Source organism: Megascapheus bottae, chromosome 16, assembly GCF_031878675.1.
Source record: "Megascapheus bottae isolate mThoBot1 chromosome 16, mThoBot2.hap1, whole genome shotgun sequence".
In the NCBI taxonomy this organism is placed as follows: Eukaryota; Metazoa; Chordata; class Mammalia; order Rodentia; family Geomyidae; genus Megascapheus; species Megascapheus bottae.
Window position 1 is genome coordinate 11,226,205 of NC_143524.1, and position 19,317 is coordinate 11,245,521.

The 19,317-nt window shown below is 37.5% G+C and overlaps 1 protein-coding gene across 1 annotated transcript; it reads left to right on the forward strand.

The window, feature by feature from the left end:
- Positions 1-4,659: 4,659 nt before the first annotated feature.
- LOC150052812 (olfactory receptor 4S2-like) lies at positions 4,660-5,595 on the forward strand. The gene has a single exon (XM_090348872.1). It carries the CDS (start codon positions 4,660-4,662, stop codon positions 5,593-5,595), a length of 936 nt encoding a protein of 311 aa, XP_090204998.1.
- The last annotated feature ends 13,722 nt before the right edge of the window (positions 5,596-19,317 follow it).

Genomic DNA, 19,317 nt, shown 5'->3' on the forward strand with positions numbered 1-19,317 from the left:
ATGCAAATATGACTGCCTTATTTCACAGTCCCAAGTGATAAGATGAGAGATATATTTGAGATTATGATTCTTCAAAATTGAATATTCTTAAATATAATGTTGTTCTGTCCACTTAATTCTTTTTTTTTTTGCCTGTCCTGGGCCTTGAACTCATGGCCTGGGCACAGTCCTTGGACTTTCTCAAGGCTAAGTTCTACCACTTGATCCACAGCATCACTTCTGGCTTTTTTCTATGAATATGGTACAGAAGAATCAAACCTGGGTCTTAGTGCATGCTAGACACTCTACCACAAGGGTAAATTCCCAGCTCCTCCACTTAATCTTTTATATAACATATTTCTGATAAACTGATGAGATGTCTCCTCATCATTTATACTAGCAGAAGCTAAAGCAGTTTATGAAGGGTACATGATTTTTAACATTTTATTGTAAAAATGATTTACAGAGGGGTTACAGTTATATATGTCAGGTAATGAGTATATTTTTTGAACCATGTCATCTCTTCTCTTACTTTCTCCCGGGCTTTCTTTCCCCTCTCTTCCCCACACACATGTTGCATTATTCATTTTCAACATTATCCAGTGAATATCACTGGTGCCTCTGTTCACTCTAACAAAAGGTACAAAAATCAAAAAATAACATCAAAGGAGAATTAAAAAAGTAAAAGAACCTGATTTATGTTTATCATTCATTTGAGTTTTATTAGATAGATCCCATGATTCTGACATATAGGAATTTTTTATGTTATAGTATTTAAGTCTAGTAATATCTTTGACAGTTACTTGAATGCTATACACTCATGAGATAGCTTTGATATATGGTTCTACTCTCTTCAGAGATTTATCTATTTATATGATCAGTACATTAAAACTACAATGAGGGCAAAACTCTTTGTGGCGAAAAAATAGGAAATTAATAGATGTTCCACAATTAAATTTGAAAAACTAAATATACTACTATTTTGCCTGCTCTCTGAGACTAGAGAGAAAGAAATGTAAGAATTTGTTTCAAGTCAAATACTGTATTGTCTATTGTTATAAATTTTATAATAAAAAAGAAATAAGAAACAAATGGATCATTGTCGCTCAAAAAATGGATTGTCTCTAGTTTGGGGGTTTAGAATGAAGTGAGCACTGCTGCAGCAAATGCTTTTTCTATTAGTGTTGCTTTTATTAAAGATTTCTATAGGTTCATTGAATTATGCATTAAGTTTTCATGCTGTACTTCTCAGAATGAGCAAGATCTATATGGTCATAGTGCTTAAAGGTAAAGACAACAAATAATACTTGAGTAGGGATTTATATCTTCCTCCTTTAAAATTATGGTGAAGTCTGACTGGATGCGTTTTTTTGGGCAGCATGCCAAAGGAGCTGTTAATCTCAGGCCCCAGCATCAGTAGAACTGCAGCACTAGAAGGGCTAAGACTCTTTCAAGGTGAAATACAAGCAAGATAAACCACAATATAAACCAAATCAAATACGCAGCCAATAGTCAATGTAAAAATATAAAATTTGGCCAGGTTTCTGTTACAACACCTGGAATGCTAGCTACTACAGAGGCTAATTTTTGAACATCACATTTCAAAGCTATGCCAAATTCCAGTGAGATCCTTATCTCCAATTAACAACCAAAAAGCCAGAACCCATGCTGTGGATCAAGAGGAGAACTCAATCCATGAACAAAATTAAAAAAACAGCCATCAGGAATAACGTGAGTTCGAACTCCAGAACCTACACAAAACACATACATAGACACACATACACACACACACACACACACACACACACACACACACACACACGCACACACGTGAATGAAGGGGACAAGGAGAAAGGGTGGACAATGAAGGTAGGAAGGGGCTAAGAATGCAGGGAAGAAAACATTTCATATACCACAAAATTAAGAAATATACTGGAGGAGTTGGGCCCTGGGGGTGACCCAGACCACGATGCACTGTATTCATAATCTGCTTTATTAAATGATATTTCCCTTGTGCAACTACTTAAATATAATAATAATAAATGCACGAGGAAGATTACAAATCAAAACATGGTTCAACTGCTTCATACATGGTTCTTCTGCTTCATACATGAAACACGAATTCGCCATTTAAAAGAGATTATCCATTTCTAACATATACTCAAAATAAGTAAAGAATTTGTATTTGAGCATACATCTCTATTCACATGGCTATAATAGTATCATTCAGAATGGACAATGCATGTAATCAAACCAGACAGTTATCAACAGATGGATTTATAAACCAAATGTATGACATGATCTACCTGAAATATTATTCAGTGTCAAACTTCAGGAAATGGTGATGCACTGATGACCCCCAAACAGATAAAGCTACATACGAGACAAAAGGTACAGGATTAAAAACAATGACAAAGGAGGGGAAAAAAGGTAAAATTACATGATTTATGTTTATCATTTGCTTGATTTTTTTTTGGTCCGTCGTGGGGCTTGAACTCTGGGCCTGGGTGCTGTCCCTGAGCTCTTCAGCTCAAAGCTAAGGCCCTACCCCTTGAGTCACTGCATGAGTTTGATTTTTCATCGACATGTCGTTCTAGTCACAGGACTTTGAGTTATAATATTTAAACTGGGCTGGAACTCAGGGCCTGAGTACTGTCCTTCGACTTTCTCAAGGCTAGAGCTCTGCCACTTGAGCTTCAGCACCCACTTGCAGCTTTTTTCTATATATGCGGTACCAAGGAGTCGAACCCGGGTCTTCGTGCAAGCATTCTACCACTAGTCCAAACTTACGGGCCCCTATAGTAGTTAAACTTTTATAATTACTATGAATGCTGTAAATTTGGGATATGTTTTGATATATTGTTTCATTATCTTAAAATATGTAGCTTCTTAGATGAAGAGTACATTCAAGCTACAATGATGGCAGAAACCTATGACAATAGGAAGAAAGTTAGGAAATTAACAGACATTACAAAATTAAATTTTTTTTGCTGAATTGCTGGGAGTTAAAGTTATGGTCCTAATTTGAAGAATCAGTTTAGTGTCAAAGAAATCAAATCAAAAATAACTGAAATGTAAATTAAACTTCAGTGATAACCATGTCATTTGGCTATTATTAATCTTGAGTACTAAGTAAAGTCTTTCCCTAAGGTCATTATGATATTGCATCATATCTTTGAAATAATCCTTATAAGTAAAGCAAAGAACATTTATTGACAAAACTACTGGGGAGAAATGGGAAATTTCAGCAGTTCTGAGAACCAGAGAAAGAGAGCCCTATGCTTACTAGTATTTGAGTATAGGAATCAGGCTTTACTTAGAGCTCATTTTCCACAAAATTGTCAGTCATCACAGTTCTTTTGCTGTGGATGGAAACAATCAAATTGTATCTTAAGAAGACAAGGGACTAAAATAAGACTCATGCCTTGAAAACACTGGTGAGACTATTCTCTTCTATATTGTGAACATAAGATGATTGATGACATAAAGAAATCTTCTTGGCTGCTCTTTTTTAAACATCTATAAGACACAGATCTAAGAAGCTATAGAATTATAAAATCAAGTTTATAATAAAATAACAAGGTGTAGCTGTTTGTAACAATGACCTAGGGCAGAACAAATGTGAAGTTCAAAAATTCCAATCATTTGAAAAGGAAGTGAGACATTTCATTGTGCATATGTTCAGAGAAGTCAAATTCTTTGACATGAGAGTCAGGAACACTGTCTTTCACATTGGAATTCTGCATACTTGAGAGAAAAGGTTTCATGAGCATCCTGTGCTCATGTGTAAGAACTAACTCATTCTAAAGTAGAATGAGCAATAAAACTCATGTCTCCAATACAGATCTGAAGGGTGTTTCTTAAACTGACGGACTTGGACAGTGGAAAGTTGTATTTTGTGTTGTCAGAAAAAGTAACAGGGAAAGGGACATATAAAAATAGGAGCATATAGTGCTAGGAGTTTGGCCTAATGACAGAGTGCTTGCCTAGCATGTACAAAGACCAGGGTTCAATTCCTCAGTACCACCTATATAGAAAAGGCCAGAAGTGGTGCTGTGGCTCAAGTGGCAGAGTGCTAGCCTTGAGAAAGCCTAAGGACAGTGCTCAGTCCCTAAATACAAGCCCCAGACTGGCAAAAATAATAGAAGCATATGTAAGAGTCTGAATATTTATATTACTGCTATTGCAAGAATGATCTACTGTTATTATTGTTTTAAGCATGAGGAAAATAGAAATAATAGCTATTTTAGGAGCTGTAACTTAGAGATAAGGTGAACAGTACAGTTTTCTAAACTGGAAAAAGTCAACACAATGTTGCTAAAATAAAAGACTAGGTATGACAATAGCGTTCAATAGAGTAGATGCCTCAATGTAGATGGAACTCTAAGGCATGGGCTTTCAACTATATGACACTTACAAAAGAGGGATCATATTCAACAATGTACAAGTTTAGGAAACATCTCAAAATCTATTTAAATCAAAATTCCTCCAGATCCATCCATTCTCCTACAAGTGCCATAATTGCCTTCCTCCTAATACACATGTTCATGTCTGTATGTATGTATTTACACATATTTTGCAGGATTATGTGCAGTTATTCTGAAAGAAAGTGGACAATTGCCTTTCTGCTGTTTACCTTTCGGGTAATTTAATTGTCTCTAAGGCTGATTACATACATTCATGGAAAAGGTAAACAACGTGACAGAGTTCATTTTCTGGGGCCTCACTCAAGACCCAGTGGCTGAAGAGGTTTGTCTAGTGGTGTTCTCCTTCTTCTACACTGTCATTCTTCTAGGAAACCTGCTCATCATGCTGACAATTTGCATGGACAATCTTTGGAAGTCACCCATGTATTTCTTCCTCAATTCCTTGTCTTTTGTGGACATTTGTTTTTCATCATCCACTGCACCCAAGCTGATTGCTGATCTCTTAGCTAAGAAGAAAAGAATCTCCTATGCAGGGTGCATATTACAACTCTTCGGGGTCCATTTCTTTGGCTGCACAGAGATCTTCATCCTTATTGTCATGGCTTATGACCGGTATGTGGCCATCTGTAAGCCGCTGCACTACATGACCATCATGGACCAGGAGAGATGCAACAAAATCTTGCTGGGCACCTGGGTGGGTGGATTCTTGCACACCATAATCCCTGTGTCTCTGTTGGTCCAATTGCCCTTTTGTGGGCCCAATGAGATCAATCACTACTTTTGTGATGTCCACCCTCTGCTGAAACTGGCCTGCACGGACACACACATCATTGGTGGTCTTGTGACAGCCAACAGTGGTACCATCAGTCTGGGCAGTTTTGTCATTTTGCTGATCTCCTACACTGTTATTCTGGTGTCTCTGAGGAAGCAGTCAGCAGAAGGCAGGCGCAAAGCTCTCTCCACCTGTGGCGCCCATCTTGCTGTGGTCATTATCTTTTTTGTTCCCTGCACCTTTACCTACATGCGCCCAGATGTTACTTTCACGGAGGATAAGATGGTGGCTGTGTTTTACACCATCATCACCCCCATGCTAAATCCCATGATTTACACCCTACGGAATGCAGAAGTAAAGAATGCCATGAAGAAACTCTGGTGCAGGAAGCTTCTCCGGGACAGCAACAAGAAATAGCTGGGAGTGATTACTGGAGTTCTTGGCTTTCAAATTACCTTGGCTCTGCTAACGAAAGCTGTACTGACCAAATGAACCCATGCCTGGGCTTTGCTGAGGGACAAATATGTGAGCCACATTCCCTACAAAAGGAAGGTACTCTTTACTGTGATTATCCTGATACACTATTCCACAAATCATGTAATTCTTATGTCATCAAAGCCATGTTTGCCATTTAGTAAAAATGGTACAGACATTGACATGTAATACATGAGGTTGTTCCTAGAATTTATTGTTGTGGTTGATATACAGGTAAAACTAATATTTATGTGATATATGAATATTATTTGGAAAAGGATATATCTCTGCTAGTATATTTTGACATTAAGTCCTTAGGGAAAACAGAACACTGTGTTTTGTCATTTTGGTTTGGTAGCTAAGCCAATATCAAAATATGCAGAGTATCAAAGAGACACAATACAGATTTAGTGAAAGTGGTAGCTTTCATCCCTGTTTTCCCCTAAGGCTTCATATTTCATTCATTTGCTTAGACAAGGGGGAGATCTATAGTTGCAACATATATGAATATCCTTCTTTCCAATTTTTACTTTGGATCTGTAACAAGTTTTCTATTTTCATAGAAAGTTCCAAGATAAGTAAAAAACAAAAATAAAGACAAAAACAAAAACACAGTTGGATGAAAATAACACACATAGGGAGTCCAGGTAAAGATGATTCAGTCAGCAGGATAAGTGCAATTTGTTGAAATACATGACAGTAAAATCATACTTCCGTCCATATTTGAACTAAAATATTTCCTAAATGCAGTAATTTTATTTCCAACTCTGTATTTCTAAGAGATTCATGTGGACAAAATCTCTTTCTTTGTTTCATTTTTCCTTCACCATGAGCCTCACACTCAGGCTGATTTTTACATAAGGCAGCATATCACTCATGTTGTCTCACCTTGCCACATCTACAAATCAGAACACCAGTGCTGTCTCTATCCATTCTTGTGATGTGAGTTTGGGGCATGCAAGCATTATTTACAGAAAGGAGTGTTTTAAAATACTATCTTGTATTAGTGCATTCACAAAATTTTTAAGAGATGAGAACTGAAATCAGGGGCTAGCACTTGCCAGGCTAGTATTCTATCATTGAGCTAAATCCCTACCCTGTCACTTTTATTTTTCAAGCTACTGTTGGTATGGATTAGAAGTTAGGATTGTGAGCATTACCTGAAAACACTAGCATTTCATGGATATTGTTGAGGATTAGCCATGCCTACAATATTTCTTTATATGTTGGTATTGGTTCTAATTTTAACATAAATATTAGATCAATTCTTCTCAAAATGGATTCACTACTTATGTCTATTTTGAGTTTTTTTCTGGAAATATAACAGAAAATATTCTGAGATTCTGTTCCACTGAAAAAGGTGTTGGGTTAGTGACATCATTGTACTTTTGGACAATTTCCTCTTGCTCTTTTTTTAATATTGACAACACATACGAACACATAGATGTAAAAAATTAAGCATCAATGAGTCAACCTTCTGAGAGCATAAGAGTTCAATTAGCAAATGGAATATAAACATTACCATGTGTACTTTGAAAATGGAAACATTTAGAAAACAGTGCAATGTGCAAGATGTCCATTTAGTATTGTTTCTTCATTTTCATTTTTCTTTGAAGACTTTGAGCTACAGGATTAACTGTTGAGAAATACACAAAGAATTGTGTGTCTATGTCCTTGGCAAAGTAACAGCTGTCTAATTCAAATTTCAAATGAACAATATCAAAGTGTTCCATCATTTCTCTCAGTGTCTGTGAGTGTCTTCACAGAATTTTCTCTGAATTAATCCACAATAGAGGAGCTCAGAGATTTCCCCCTTGGATTTCATGGAAGGACATGACTGAAGATCAGGAAAATTCAGACTCTCCACGGTACTGGTGAAATCTAAACAATAAGAGCATTGTGCTCCATAGCTGCAGATCACAATATTGACAGCCAGCCCTGTGTAGTTGAAACCTTGCTATCTCAAGACTACTAAAAAAACTTTGCTTCCATTCCTCATTGTTTCAAATGTAGGAATCCTTCATCTTTACAGGTTTAAACCGTTAATGTATGTAATGGTGGACCAAACAAAAATGATTTCTTAATTGAACGCTGGTGGCACACTCCCATAATTCTAACTACTTAGGTGGCTGAGATCTGAGGATCATGATTCAAAGACAGCCCTGGTATGAAAGTCCATGAGACTCTTATCTCTAATTAACCCCCAAAAAACAAAATTGGTGCTGTGGCTCAAATGGTTGAGTGATAACCTTGAACTGAAGAGCTCAGGGACAGTGCCAGGGCAGAGTCCAAGGCCCATGAAAAAAAAAAAGTTTTTTTTCCTTTATTTTATTCTTCAATATGGCACACTTTTGTCATTAAGACACTCAAAAAACTAAAATATTTCACACATGTATAGGGCTCCAAAATTAAGGTACTTTGTTGTTGTTTAGGCGTGAGAATCCCTCATTTTATTTGTACTCTTGTAAGATGATCATCCATGAATATGATCTCATGAGTAGAGTAAATTAGCATTGCTGTCTTCTGTACTTGAAAAGCTAAATTATACCTAGAACATAGCTGGGACATCATAAATAAAATGAAGTCCAGCCGAGATCAACAGAACCAGACATTAATGGAAGATAAACTAAGGTGAATTAAGTTTTTGTATAATCATGAGCTGAAGAAGGGATAATTATACAATGTCACTATGTTTGATGATCCAAAATCAATGTGGTAAAAATATCTGCCAATCAAGTCTCCATCAACCCACAGATGTTGTTTGTAAGTTCACAGTGTCAAAAGTCTCTCCTGTCTAAACTCTAAATTAGGAAAGCTAGTGCATGGAGAATGAACATACGTGGGGTATAACTTATTAATCTTCATGATATGTGGAGGAGGCAAAGAACCACAAAAATTTTAATTCAGTTTTCCAAATGTTTTAATATCATTCCTTTACACATAAGAATATCTTCATCCTGAGGTGAAATAAAAAGCATTCAATTAAGAAGCTGGATAGCTTCTTTCACACACACACGTGTATCAACTAAATGTGATAATGGATATACTGATCACCCTGCTCATAGTAATCATTTTATACTGTATGTCTACATCAAATTATCATCTGAACATCCAGAATGTAGTTTTGTTTTGGATTGGTTGGCTTTAGTTTCTGATACTGGGTTTGCATATGTAGCCCAGGCTAGCCCTAATCCTCCATGCAGTACTCATTAACCTCAAACTCACAATCCTACTGCTTTGTCCTCACAGGTCCTTAGAGGACAATAGCCTGCTTTTGACTTGAATGAAAAATATATTTTCCAGTCCCTTTCATGAGAAATATATTCTCCATTCTCTCTTATAAGAAATTTCTATCTTATTTCTTCAAAGACATCACATATTTGTCATATTTGTCCTATTTGTCATATTGCCAACTGTTGCCCAATCAATAAAGGGGAGTATAAAAAGAAATCTACCCAGAAATCTAATGTCAGTTCTTTCCTACATGTGGTCAATGATTAGTGGTTGACCACTTCAGATGCCTGGGCTTTGCTGAGGGACAAATATGTGAGCCACATTCCCTACATAAGGAAGGTACTCTTTATTGTGATTATCTTATTCCACAAATCATGTAATTCTTATATCATCAGAGCCACATTTGTCATTTAGTGAGAATGATCCATGTAGTTTTATCAAATACATAAGATTGCTCTTAGCGTTTATTTTTGCAGTTCAGGAACAGATGAAATGTATATTGATGTGATGTATGAATATATGAATGATTGTTTGGCAAAGGACATATCTGGGCTAGTGCATTCTGATGTAAGACCTTAGAGAAAGCAGTATATGCAGTCTTGTAAATTCAGATTGAGAATTGAGCCATATGCAGGACAGCGAAGATGCAAAATGCAATTTTAAAGAAAGCAGCATTGTTCATCCATATTTTCCCCTCAGTCTTAGTATACAACTTCTTTACCTACATATAAGCATATCCACAGTTAACCCCAGCAGCTAATATCAGATGTAGCATCTTATGAATCTCTGTGTTCTAAATGAATCTAAATTTTACCTTTGGTCTGTAAACAGATTATCCTTTTCATATAAAGTCCCAAGACAAGTTTATTTAAAAAGTTACATGAAAATAACCCATGTAATGAATCAAAGTAAACATGTTTTAATCATCAGGGTAAATACAGTTGGTTGAAATGCATGATGGGAAAATCAAGATTCCTTCAGTAGTTGAGCTAAACATCTTTCCCAAATGCAAGAGCAATTTTCCAATCACTGGCCTTGAATACTTCTGTTTCCGACTATGCATTCCAAAGGGACTCCTGTGGAGAAAGGCACTTTCGTTGTGTTATATTTGTCCTTCACCAGGATCCGCACACTCAGACTTATTTTTTTTACTTCAAGCAGCAAATCACTTGTGTTCTCTCAATTTCCCACATCTACAAATCTCAGCAACCAATGCTGCCTCTGTCCATGATTGTGGTTTGAGTTTGGAGCATGTGAGCATTATTTTAGAGAAAGGAATACTTTAAAATGGTATCTCTTATTTGTGCATTCACAGAAGAAAACATGGAAAGATTGTTTTTGAGGTGTTGATATATTTTAGATATGAGGCCTTTGTCCGTTGTTTGGTTGGTGAAGATCTCCCACTCTGCAGGCTTCCTAATTAGATTACTAGCTATGTCCATTGCCATACAAAAGCTCTGCAGTTTAATGCAGTCCCACTTATCCAGCCATTCTCTGATTTGTTGTGATTCCTGGTCCATATTAAGAAAGTTTCTACCCATGCCAAAGAGGTCTAGTGTATCTCCTATTCCTTCTTGTGAAGTTTTCAGAATGTCGGCTTTTACCTCCAAGTCTTTGATCCATTTGGAGTTAATTCTCGTACAGGCTGATAAAGAGGGATCCAACTTTAGTTTTCTGCAGGTGTTTAACCAGTTCTGACAGCACCACTTATTGAAGAGGCTATCTTTCTTACATTCTATTTTTTTGGCTCCCTTGTCAAAGATTAGGTGGCTATAAGTCTGTGGTTTAATATCTGGGTCTTCAGTTCTATTTCATTGCTCTTCAGGCCTGTTCTTGTGCCAGTACCAAGCTGTTTTGATAATTATAGCTCTGTAATAGAGTCTAAAGTTTGGTATTGAAATTCCTCCTGCGCTGTTGTTTCTGCTAAGCAGTGTTTTTGTTATACGGGGTCTTTTATTATTCCATATGAAATTTTGGATTGCCTCTTCTATTTCTTTAAAGAATGACATTGGGGTACTGATGGGTATTTCATTGAATTTGTAGAGAGCCCTTGGCAAGATTGTCATTTTCACGATATTGATTCTTCCAATCCAGGAGCATGGGAGGTTTTTCCATTTCCTTAGTTCTGCTTTAATTTCCTTTTTCAATGTTTTAAAGTTTTCATCAAAAAGGTCCTTTACATACTTAGTTAAGGTACTTCCCAGGTACTTTATTTTCTTTGAGGCTATTGCAAAAGGAGTTGCTTTCCTGATTGTTGCCTCTTTCCTCTCACTGTTGGCATAGAGGAAGGCAGTTGATTTTTGAGGGTTAATTTTATACCCTGCTACCCTTTCCAAAGTATTGAATCAGCTCAAGGATCTTGGGAGTAGAGTCTATAAGATTCTTTAAATACAGTATCATGTCATCTGCAAAGAGGGATAGTTTTACTTCCTCTTTCCCTATTTGATCCCCTTTATGCGTGCTTCTTGCCTTATTGCACTGGCTAGATTTTCTAATACTATGTTAAAGAGGAATGGAGAGAGTGGGCATCCTTGTCTCGTTCCTGGTTTTAGAGGGAATGGCTTTAGCTTTTCGCCATTAAGTATAATACTAGCTGTGGTTTTGTCATACACAGCCTTTATTATATTGAGGAATGTTCCATGGATTCCTAGTTTCTCCAGAGCTTTTAACATAAAGGGGTGTCAGTTCTTGTCAAATGCCTTTTCTGCATCTATTGAGACAATCATGTGATTTTTGTCCTTGCTCCTGTTGATGTGTTGAATTATATTAATTGATTTGAGTATGTTGACCCAGCTTTGCCTCCCTGTGATGAATCCTGTTTGATCAGGGTGTATAATTTTTTGATGAGTTTCATAGACGGTTGGCCAGTATTTCCTTGAGAAGTTTTGCATCAATGTTCATCAAGGAAATAGGTCTATAGTTCTCTTTCTTTGATGAATCTCTGTCTGGTTTGGGGATGATGGTTATACTGGCTTCATAGAATGAGTTTGCTAAAGAACCTTCATTTTCAATTTCATTGAAGAGTTTGAGGAGTATTGGTGTGAGCTCTGCTTTGAAGATCTTATAGAATTTAGCAGTGAATCCATCTGGCCCTGGGCTTTTCTTAGGTGGAAGTTCTCTATTGCCATTTCTATTTGAGAGCTTGAAATAGGCCTGTTGAGTTGGTTTGGTTCTTCTTGGTTCAGTGTGGATATGTTAATATTGGCTAGGAATTCATCCATTTCTTCTAGATTCTCAAATTTGTTGGCGTGAAGGTTTGAGAAGTATTCCCTCATGACACTCTGGATCTTGGTGATTTCTGTCATGATTTTACCATTTTCGTCTGCGATTTTGTTTATTTCGGTATGCTCTCTTCTTTTTTTGGTAAGATTTGCTAAGGGTTTGTCAATTTTGTTAATTCTTTCAAAGAACCAACTCCTTGTTTTGTTGATTCTTTCTATAGTTTTTTTGGATTCCAAATCATTTAATTCAGCTTTGATTTTAATAATTTGCTTCCTTCTACTGGGATTAGGGTTGGTTTGTTGCTCTTTTTCCAGAAGCTTAAGGTGACACATTAAATTGTTGGTTTGCAATTTTTCCAATTTACTATTGTAGGCACTCAGAGCTGTTAATTTTCCTCTGAGTACTGCCTTTGCCGTATCCCACAGGAGCTGGTATTTTGTGTGCTCCTTTTTGTTAAATTTCATAAACTGTTGGATTTCTGTTCTGATCTCTTGGATGACCCATTGGTGATTCAACAATGTGTTGTTTAATCTCCATGAGTTACAGGGTTTTCGTTGGTGGAGTTGTGTGTTCACTTCCAATTTGATGCCCTTGTGGTCTGAGAGAGTGCAGGAAATAATTTCAGTGTTTCTGAATCTGTCCAGGTTTGTTTTATGGCCTAAGATGTGATCTATTTTGGAAAATGTTCCATGTGCTGCTGAGAAAAACGTATATTGTGTTGTTGCTGGGTGGAATAATCTGCAGATTTCTGTTAGATCTAGTTGGTCTATATAGTTGTTCAATTCTAAGGTTTCTTTTTTTTCATGTTCTTTTTTTATTGTATTTAATAAAGGGGTAACATGATATTTGCCAGATAGAAGGTGCATTAATTCACATACATTGATACCCTTTCACATGTCTTGGTCCCATTACCCTCCCCCCTCCCCCTCTTGGTTTTCCCCCCTTCCCTGTCCAATTTCAAGTAACCAAATACAAATGTATCCAATATATCAGATAACAAAGTGAGATACTGTGTCAATATGAGATAACAAAGGAACAGCAAAAGAGATGAGATAATATAGCACATTAAGGACAGCAATCATTCATTATATGGCTTTTGTTTCAATATCTTAGAGGTGCATTCAATTAGCTTCATATTATATGGCCTTATGTATCAAGTTTTTGGTCTACTGCAAATCTCTGCTAGTAGAGCCCTAGGTTTCTACAGGTTATGATGAATGAGGGAAACCATTGAGCCTAAGTTCCTTTGAGTCTGGCTTACTTCACTTAATATGATTTTTTCTAAGTCTTTCCATTTCCTAACAAATGGGGCAATGTCGTTTTTTCTGACAGCAGCATAGATTTCCATTGTGTACAAATACCACATCTTGTGGATCCATTCATCAACTGAGGGACATCTAGGTTGGTTCCATATCCTTGCTATGGTGAATAATGCTGCAATGAACATTGATGTGCTAGTGGATTGAGTATGCCCTAGTTTCTGGATGGTTGGGTAAATGCCAACTAGTGGAATTGCTGGGTCATAGGGAAACTCTATGTTTAGTCTTTTGAGGCACTGCCATACTGCTTTCCATAGTGGTTGAACGAGTTTGCACTCCCACTAACAGTGTAGTAGTGATCCCTCCTGGCCCCATCCCCTCCAGCATCTGTTGTTATTAGTTTTCCTGATCCTGGCCATTCTAACTGGAATGAGGTGGAATCTTAGCGTTGTTTTGATTTGCATTTCTTTTATGACCAGAGATGTTGAGCATTTCTTCATGTGTCTATAGGCCATTTTTGTTTCTTCTTCAGAGAAGACTCTCTTTAAGTCTTTGGCCCATTTTTTAATGGGATGGTTCTTACTTTGGAGATTAGTTTTGGAGTGGTTTAATTTTTTGAGCTTTTGATATATTTTAGATATGAGGCCTTTGTCCGTTGTTTGGTTGGTGAAGATCTTCTCCCACTCTGTAGGCTTCGTAACTAATTTACTAGCTATGTCCTTTGCCATACAAAACCTCTGCAGTTTAATGCAGTCCCACTTATCCAGCCTTTCTCTGAGTCGTTGTGATTCTTGGTCCTTATTAAGAAAGTTTCGACCTGTGCCAAGGTGGCCTAGTGTATCTCCTATTCCTTCTTATAAAGTTTTCAGTGTGTCAGCTCTTACCTCAAGGTCTTTTATACATTTGCAGTTAATTCTAGTGCACGACTGAAATTACCAAGATCCAGAGTATCATGAGGGAATACTTCTCAAACCTTTACGCCAACAAATTCAAGAATCTAGAAGAAATGGATGAATTCCTAGCCAACATTAACATACCCACACTGAACCAAGAAGAACTGACCCAACTCAACAGGCCTATTTCAAGTACTGAAATAGAAATGGCAATAAGAGACCTTCCATCTAAGAAAAGTCCAGGGCCAGATGGATTCACTGCTGAATTCTATAAGATCTTCAAAGCAGAACTCACACCAATACTCCTCAAGCTCTTTAACGAAATTGAAAATGAAGGTTTCTTACCAAACTCATTCTATGAAGCCAGTATAACCCTCATCCCCAAACCAGGCAGAGATTCATCAAAGAAAGAGAACTATAGACCTATTTCTTTGATGAACATCAATGCAGAACTTCTCAACAAAATACTGGCGAACCGTCTACAACAACTTATCAAAAAAAATTATACACTATGATCAAACTGGATTCATCACAGGGAGGCAAAGCTGGTTCAATATATGCAAATCAATTAATATAATTCAACACATCAACAGGAGCAAGGACAAAAATCACATGATTGTCTCAATAGATGCAGAAAAGGCATTTGACAAGATCCAACACCCCTTTATGTTAAAAGCTCTGGAGAAACTAGGAATCCAAGGAACATTCCTCAATATAATAAAGGCTGTGTATGACAAAACCACCGCTAGTATTATACTTAATGGCGCAAAGCTAACGCCATTCCCTCTAAAACCAGGAACGAGACAAGGATGCCCACTCTCTCCACTCCTCTTTAACATAGTATTAGAATTCCTAGCCAATGCAACAAGGCAAGAAGCAAGCATAAAGGGGATCCAAGTAGGGAAAGAGGAAGTAAAACTATCCCTCTTTGCAGATGACATGATTCTGTATTTAAAGAATCCTGTAGACTCTACTCCCAAGCTCCTTGATCTGATTTAAAACTTTGGAAGAGTAGCAGGCTATAAAATCAATCCTCAAAAATCAACTGCCTTCCTTTACGCCAACAGTGGGAGTAAGGAGGCAACAATCAGGAAGGCAACTCCTTTTGCAATAGCCTCAAAGAAAATAAAGTACCTAGGTAGTAGCTTAACTAAGAATGTAAAGGACCTTTTGATGAAAACTTTAAAACCCTGAAAAAGGAAATTAAAGCAGAACTAAGGAAATGGAAAAACCTCCCATGCTCCTGGATTGGAAGAATCAACATCATGAAAATGACAATCTTGCCAAGGGCTATCTACAAATTCAACGCAATACCCATCAATATCCCAATGTCATTCTTTAAAGAAATAGAAGAGGCAATCCAAAATTTCATATGGAATAATAAAAGACCCCGTATAGCAAAAACACTTTTTAGCAGAAAGAACAGCATAGGAGGAATTTCAATACCAAACTTCATACTCTGTTACAGAGCAATAATTATCAAAACAGCTTGGTACTGGCACAAGAACAGGCCTGAAGACGAATGGAATTCTAAGGTTTCTCTGTTGAGTTTTTGTCTTGTTGATCTGTCCAAAGGTGAGAGTGGTGTGCTAAAATTACCAAGAATCATTGTGTTTTGATCTATGTATGGTTTCAGTGAAAGTAAAGTTTGCTTGATGAAGTTCAGAGCTCCGGGATTCGATATTTAGGATGGTTATGTCCTCCTGGAGGAAAGATCCCTTTAGTAGTATGTAGTAACCTTCTTTGTCTTTTCTCACTAATTTTAGTTTTAAATCTATCTTATCTGATATGAGGATGGCAACTCCAGCCTGTTTATGGGGGCCATTAGCTTGATAGAGTTTATTCCAACCTCTCATTTTCAAGAGGTGTTTGTTTTTGGGGGTAAGATGTGTCTCTTGAAGACAGCAGAATGATGGATCCTGTTTTTGATCCAACTAGATAATCTATGCCATTTAATTGGAGAGTTAAGTCCACTGATATTGAAAGTCAGGATTGAGAAATATTTATTAGTTCCTGCCATTTTTACAAGCTTTCGTTAGGGCCTGTGTCTTGATAGTTTTTGTGGTACTTAGATGTTATCAGTTTTAGGTGCCATGTCTTTCTCTGTATTACATTTGTGTTGGTTTTTCATGTGTAGAACATCTTTGAGAATTTTCTGTAGTGTTGGTTTTGTTGCTACATAATGTTGAAGCTTTTCCTTGGAATGAAATGTTTTTATTGTTCCCTCAGTTATGAATGAGAGCTTAGCTGGGTACAGTATTATTGGCTGGTAGTTATTTGACTTCAGGACATGGTATATATCGTTCCAATCTCTTCTTGCTTGCATGGTCTTGGCTGAGAAATCTGGGATTATTCTGACTGGTTTGCCTTTATAGGTGATGGTTCTCTTCTCCCTGACTGCTTTTAGGATCCTATCTTTGGCCTCTATTGATCCTGTTCAGATTATAATGTGGCGGTGGGATGTCCTTTTCTGGTCAGGTCTGTTTGGGGCTCTAAAAGCTTCTTGTATGTGGATGGGCCTGCCCTTCTGGATTTTTGGGAAGTTCTCTGAGATGATTCCCTGAAGTATCTTTCCAATACCATTGACCTCTTTCTCTAGACCCTCCTCAATACCAATTAGCCTTAAATTAGGCTTCCTAATTGTATCTTGGACCTCCTGTAGCTTTTTCTCATATTCCCTAGATTTGAATTGACTCATTTTCTGTTCTTTTTCTAAAACCACTAAATTATCTTCAACCCCGGAAATTCTCTCTTCTGCTTTGTCTAACCTGCTATCAAAGCTATCTGCTTTATTCTTCATCTCCCTTGCTTCTAATTGCTCATTTTTGATGCCTTGCATCTCTTGTTTTAGATCATGTATGGATTTCTTTAGGTCCTTGATTTCCATTTGAGTGGTTAGCTCAGCAGTTTTATTCTCTTTGGACTTTTGTTGGAGTTCAGTCACCTTTTTGTTTGTGGATTCTATGAATTCGCCCATTTTTCTTTGAAAAAACCTTTACTATGACCTCCTTTATGGCTTCCCCTTTTTCTCATATCACCTTGTTTACAGTTTCCTCTTGTTTAGCTGTGGCTTCCTCCCTTATCTCTTTCTTTATGTTTTCACATTTTTCATTAATGATGTTTATCAGTTGCATTTGTATAGCACTTGGAAGGCTCTCCTCTAGATTTGTCACTGACTGCTCCATTGCCTGTTTATGTTGGGTGGGAAATGCTATTCCTAGATTTGACATTTTTCTTGAGTTTCTCTTTATGCCTATTTGAGGATGGGAGCAAGATTAATACTAAACAAGATTATAATATTTCAGATATAACTAACCTAGACCTGTTTAGTTGGCTGACAAGAGATATTAGCTCTTTTAGATTGGTAATAACACTCTCTCTTTCTTTTTGTACACTTACATACAAATCTAATACAATCACAGATGACCAATTTATGACCAAAACAATAAGCCCCTCAATCCAATCTCTATTGTATTTAATTCCCTCTGCACCTAGAGTATAGTTGAACACCTAGATACAAAGCATTGCTCAACAACCATCAAATGTAGATCCATGCATTATAAGAGTTGAAGGATGAACAGAGGACCAGATATAGAAAAATAATATGAAAGATGACAAGGGAGGTAGGAAAAGAATAATACAGGAGTGTAAGGATATTATAGTAATGAAGAAAGAGTATCATGTAAGGATAACTGACCTAAGGTGATAGAGAGGTAGAGTATTTGTGTAAAAAAGTTTAGATGAACTTAGATAAAACTTATGAAAATAAGAAAAGTAATAAGAAGGCTATATAGAGAAAAGAGAGAGGTTGATATAGGAGATTTCAATGACACCAATTTAAGAAAGAAAAGAAAAACAAGAAAAAGAAACAAAACAGCAACAAAATAAAAGAAAACAGAACACACACACACAAAACGAAAACAAAGCTGAAAGATCCACGGGCGGCTTTGTTTACCAGGTCTGCGGGCAGCACAGGGGGATGGACTTCAGCAGCGCTGGGGCCAGATTTCTAGCTAAGGGATCTCTGGGAAATCTTTGCCAGTTAGGTGGCGCTGTCAGCAACACCTCTCAGGCTCCAATTGCTTTGGCCTGGGTCATTGCCAGCAGTCAAGATGGTGCTGCTCTCAGTTGGTGGGGGAGGGGCTCCCTCCCAATGCTGTACCCAGAGCAGCAGTGGAAACTTCTCGGACCTACTCACAAATTGCTGGATTGTCCGAATCCGTGAAGCTGGCAGGTCCGTGCACAGCCCGGTGTCGGCTCTGGGCTCACGCAGCTCTGTGTGGTTCTGTCTGCAGCTGGCGGGTCTGCGCTGCTGTGGAGTGCTGTCTCTGCTCTGATTCAGAAGAGCCTTTGTCTCCTGGCCACTCCATGCTCTGTTTTTGCTCTGATATGCTTCCTTTTTTTCCTCTCTGCCTGAGTTCTCTGTGGTCCTAAAGCTTACTTAGGTTCAATTTCTGTTAGAGGACTGTCTCCTGCACTGCCAGTACATGAATCTTAGCAGGAGCTCAGTATGTCTCACCCTGAACCACCGCCATCTTCCGCCGAATTCTCTGACATGAAACACTTATCTCCAATTAACCTCTAGAAAATGGGAAGTGGGGCTTGGCACAAGGGTAGGGTGGTAACCTTGAGCTGAAGAGCTCAGGCTCAGCTCCCTGGACAAGTTCAAGTACCACAACCCACAAAAAACATTTTTAAAAAAAAGAGTGTGTTTTTTCCAGTGACTGTGGAAACTAATAAGTCCTCACAGAATTTCCTCTGCTAATCCACATTGGAGGAGCTCAGAGATTTTTTATTTGGATTCCTGAAAGGACATAACCAAAGGTCAGGAAAACTCATAATCTCCAAAGTATTGTTGAGAGACTAAGCCTAAGAGGCTGAAGCACACAACACTGACTGCCAGACCTGCAGGATTCAAGACTAGCTATTGCAAGATAACTGAAATGATTTTACTTGCATTTTTCATGGTTGCAAATATAGGAACTCTTCAACATTTCATACTGACACAATTAATTTTTGTAAGTGTGGACCAAACAAAAAAGATTTCTTCCTTTATC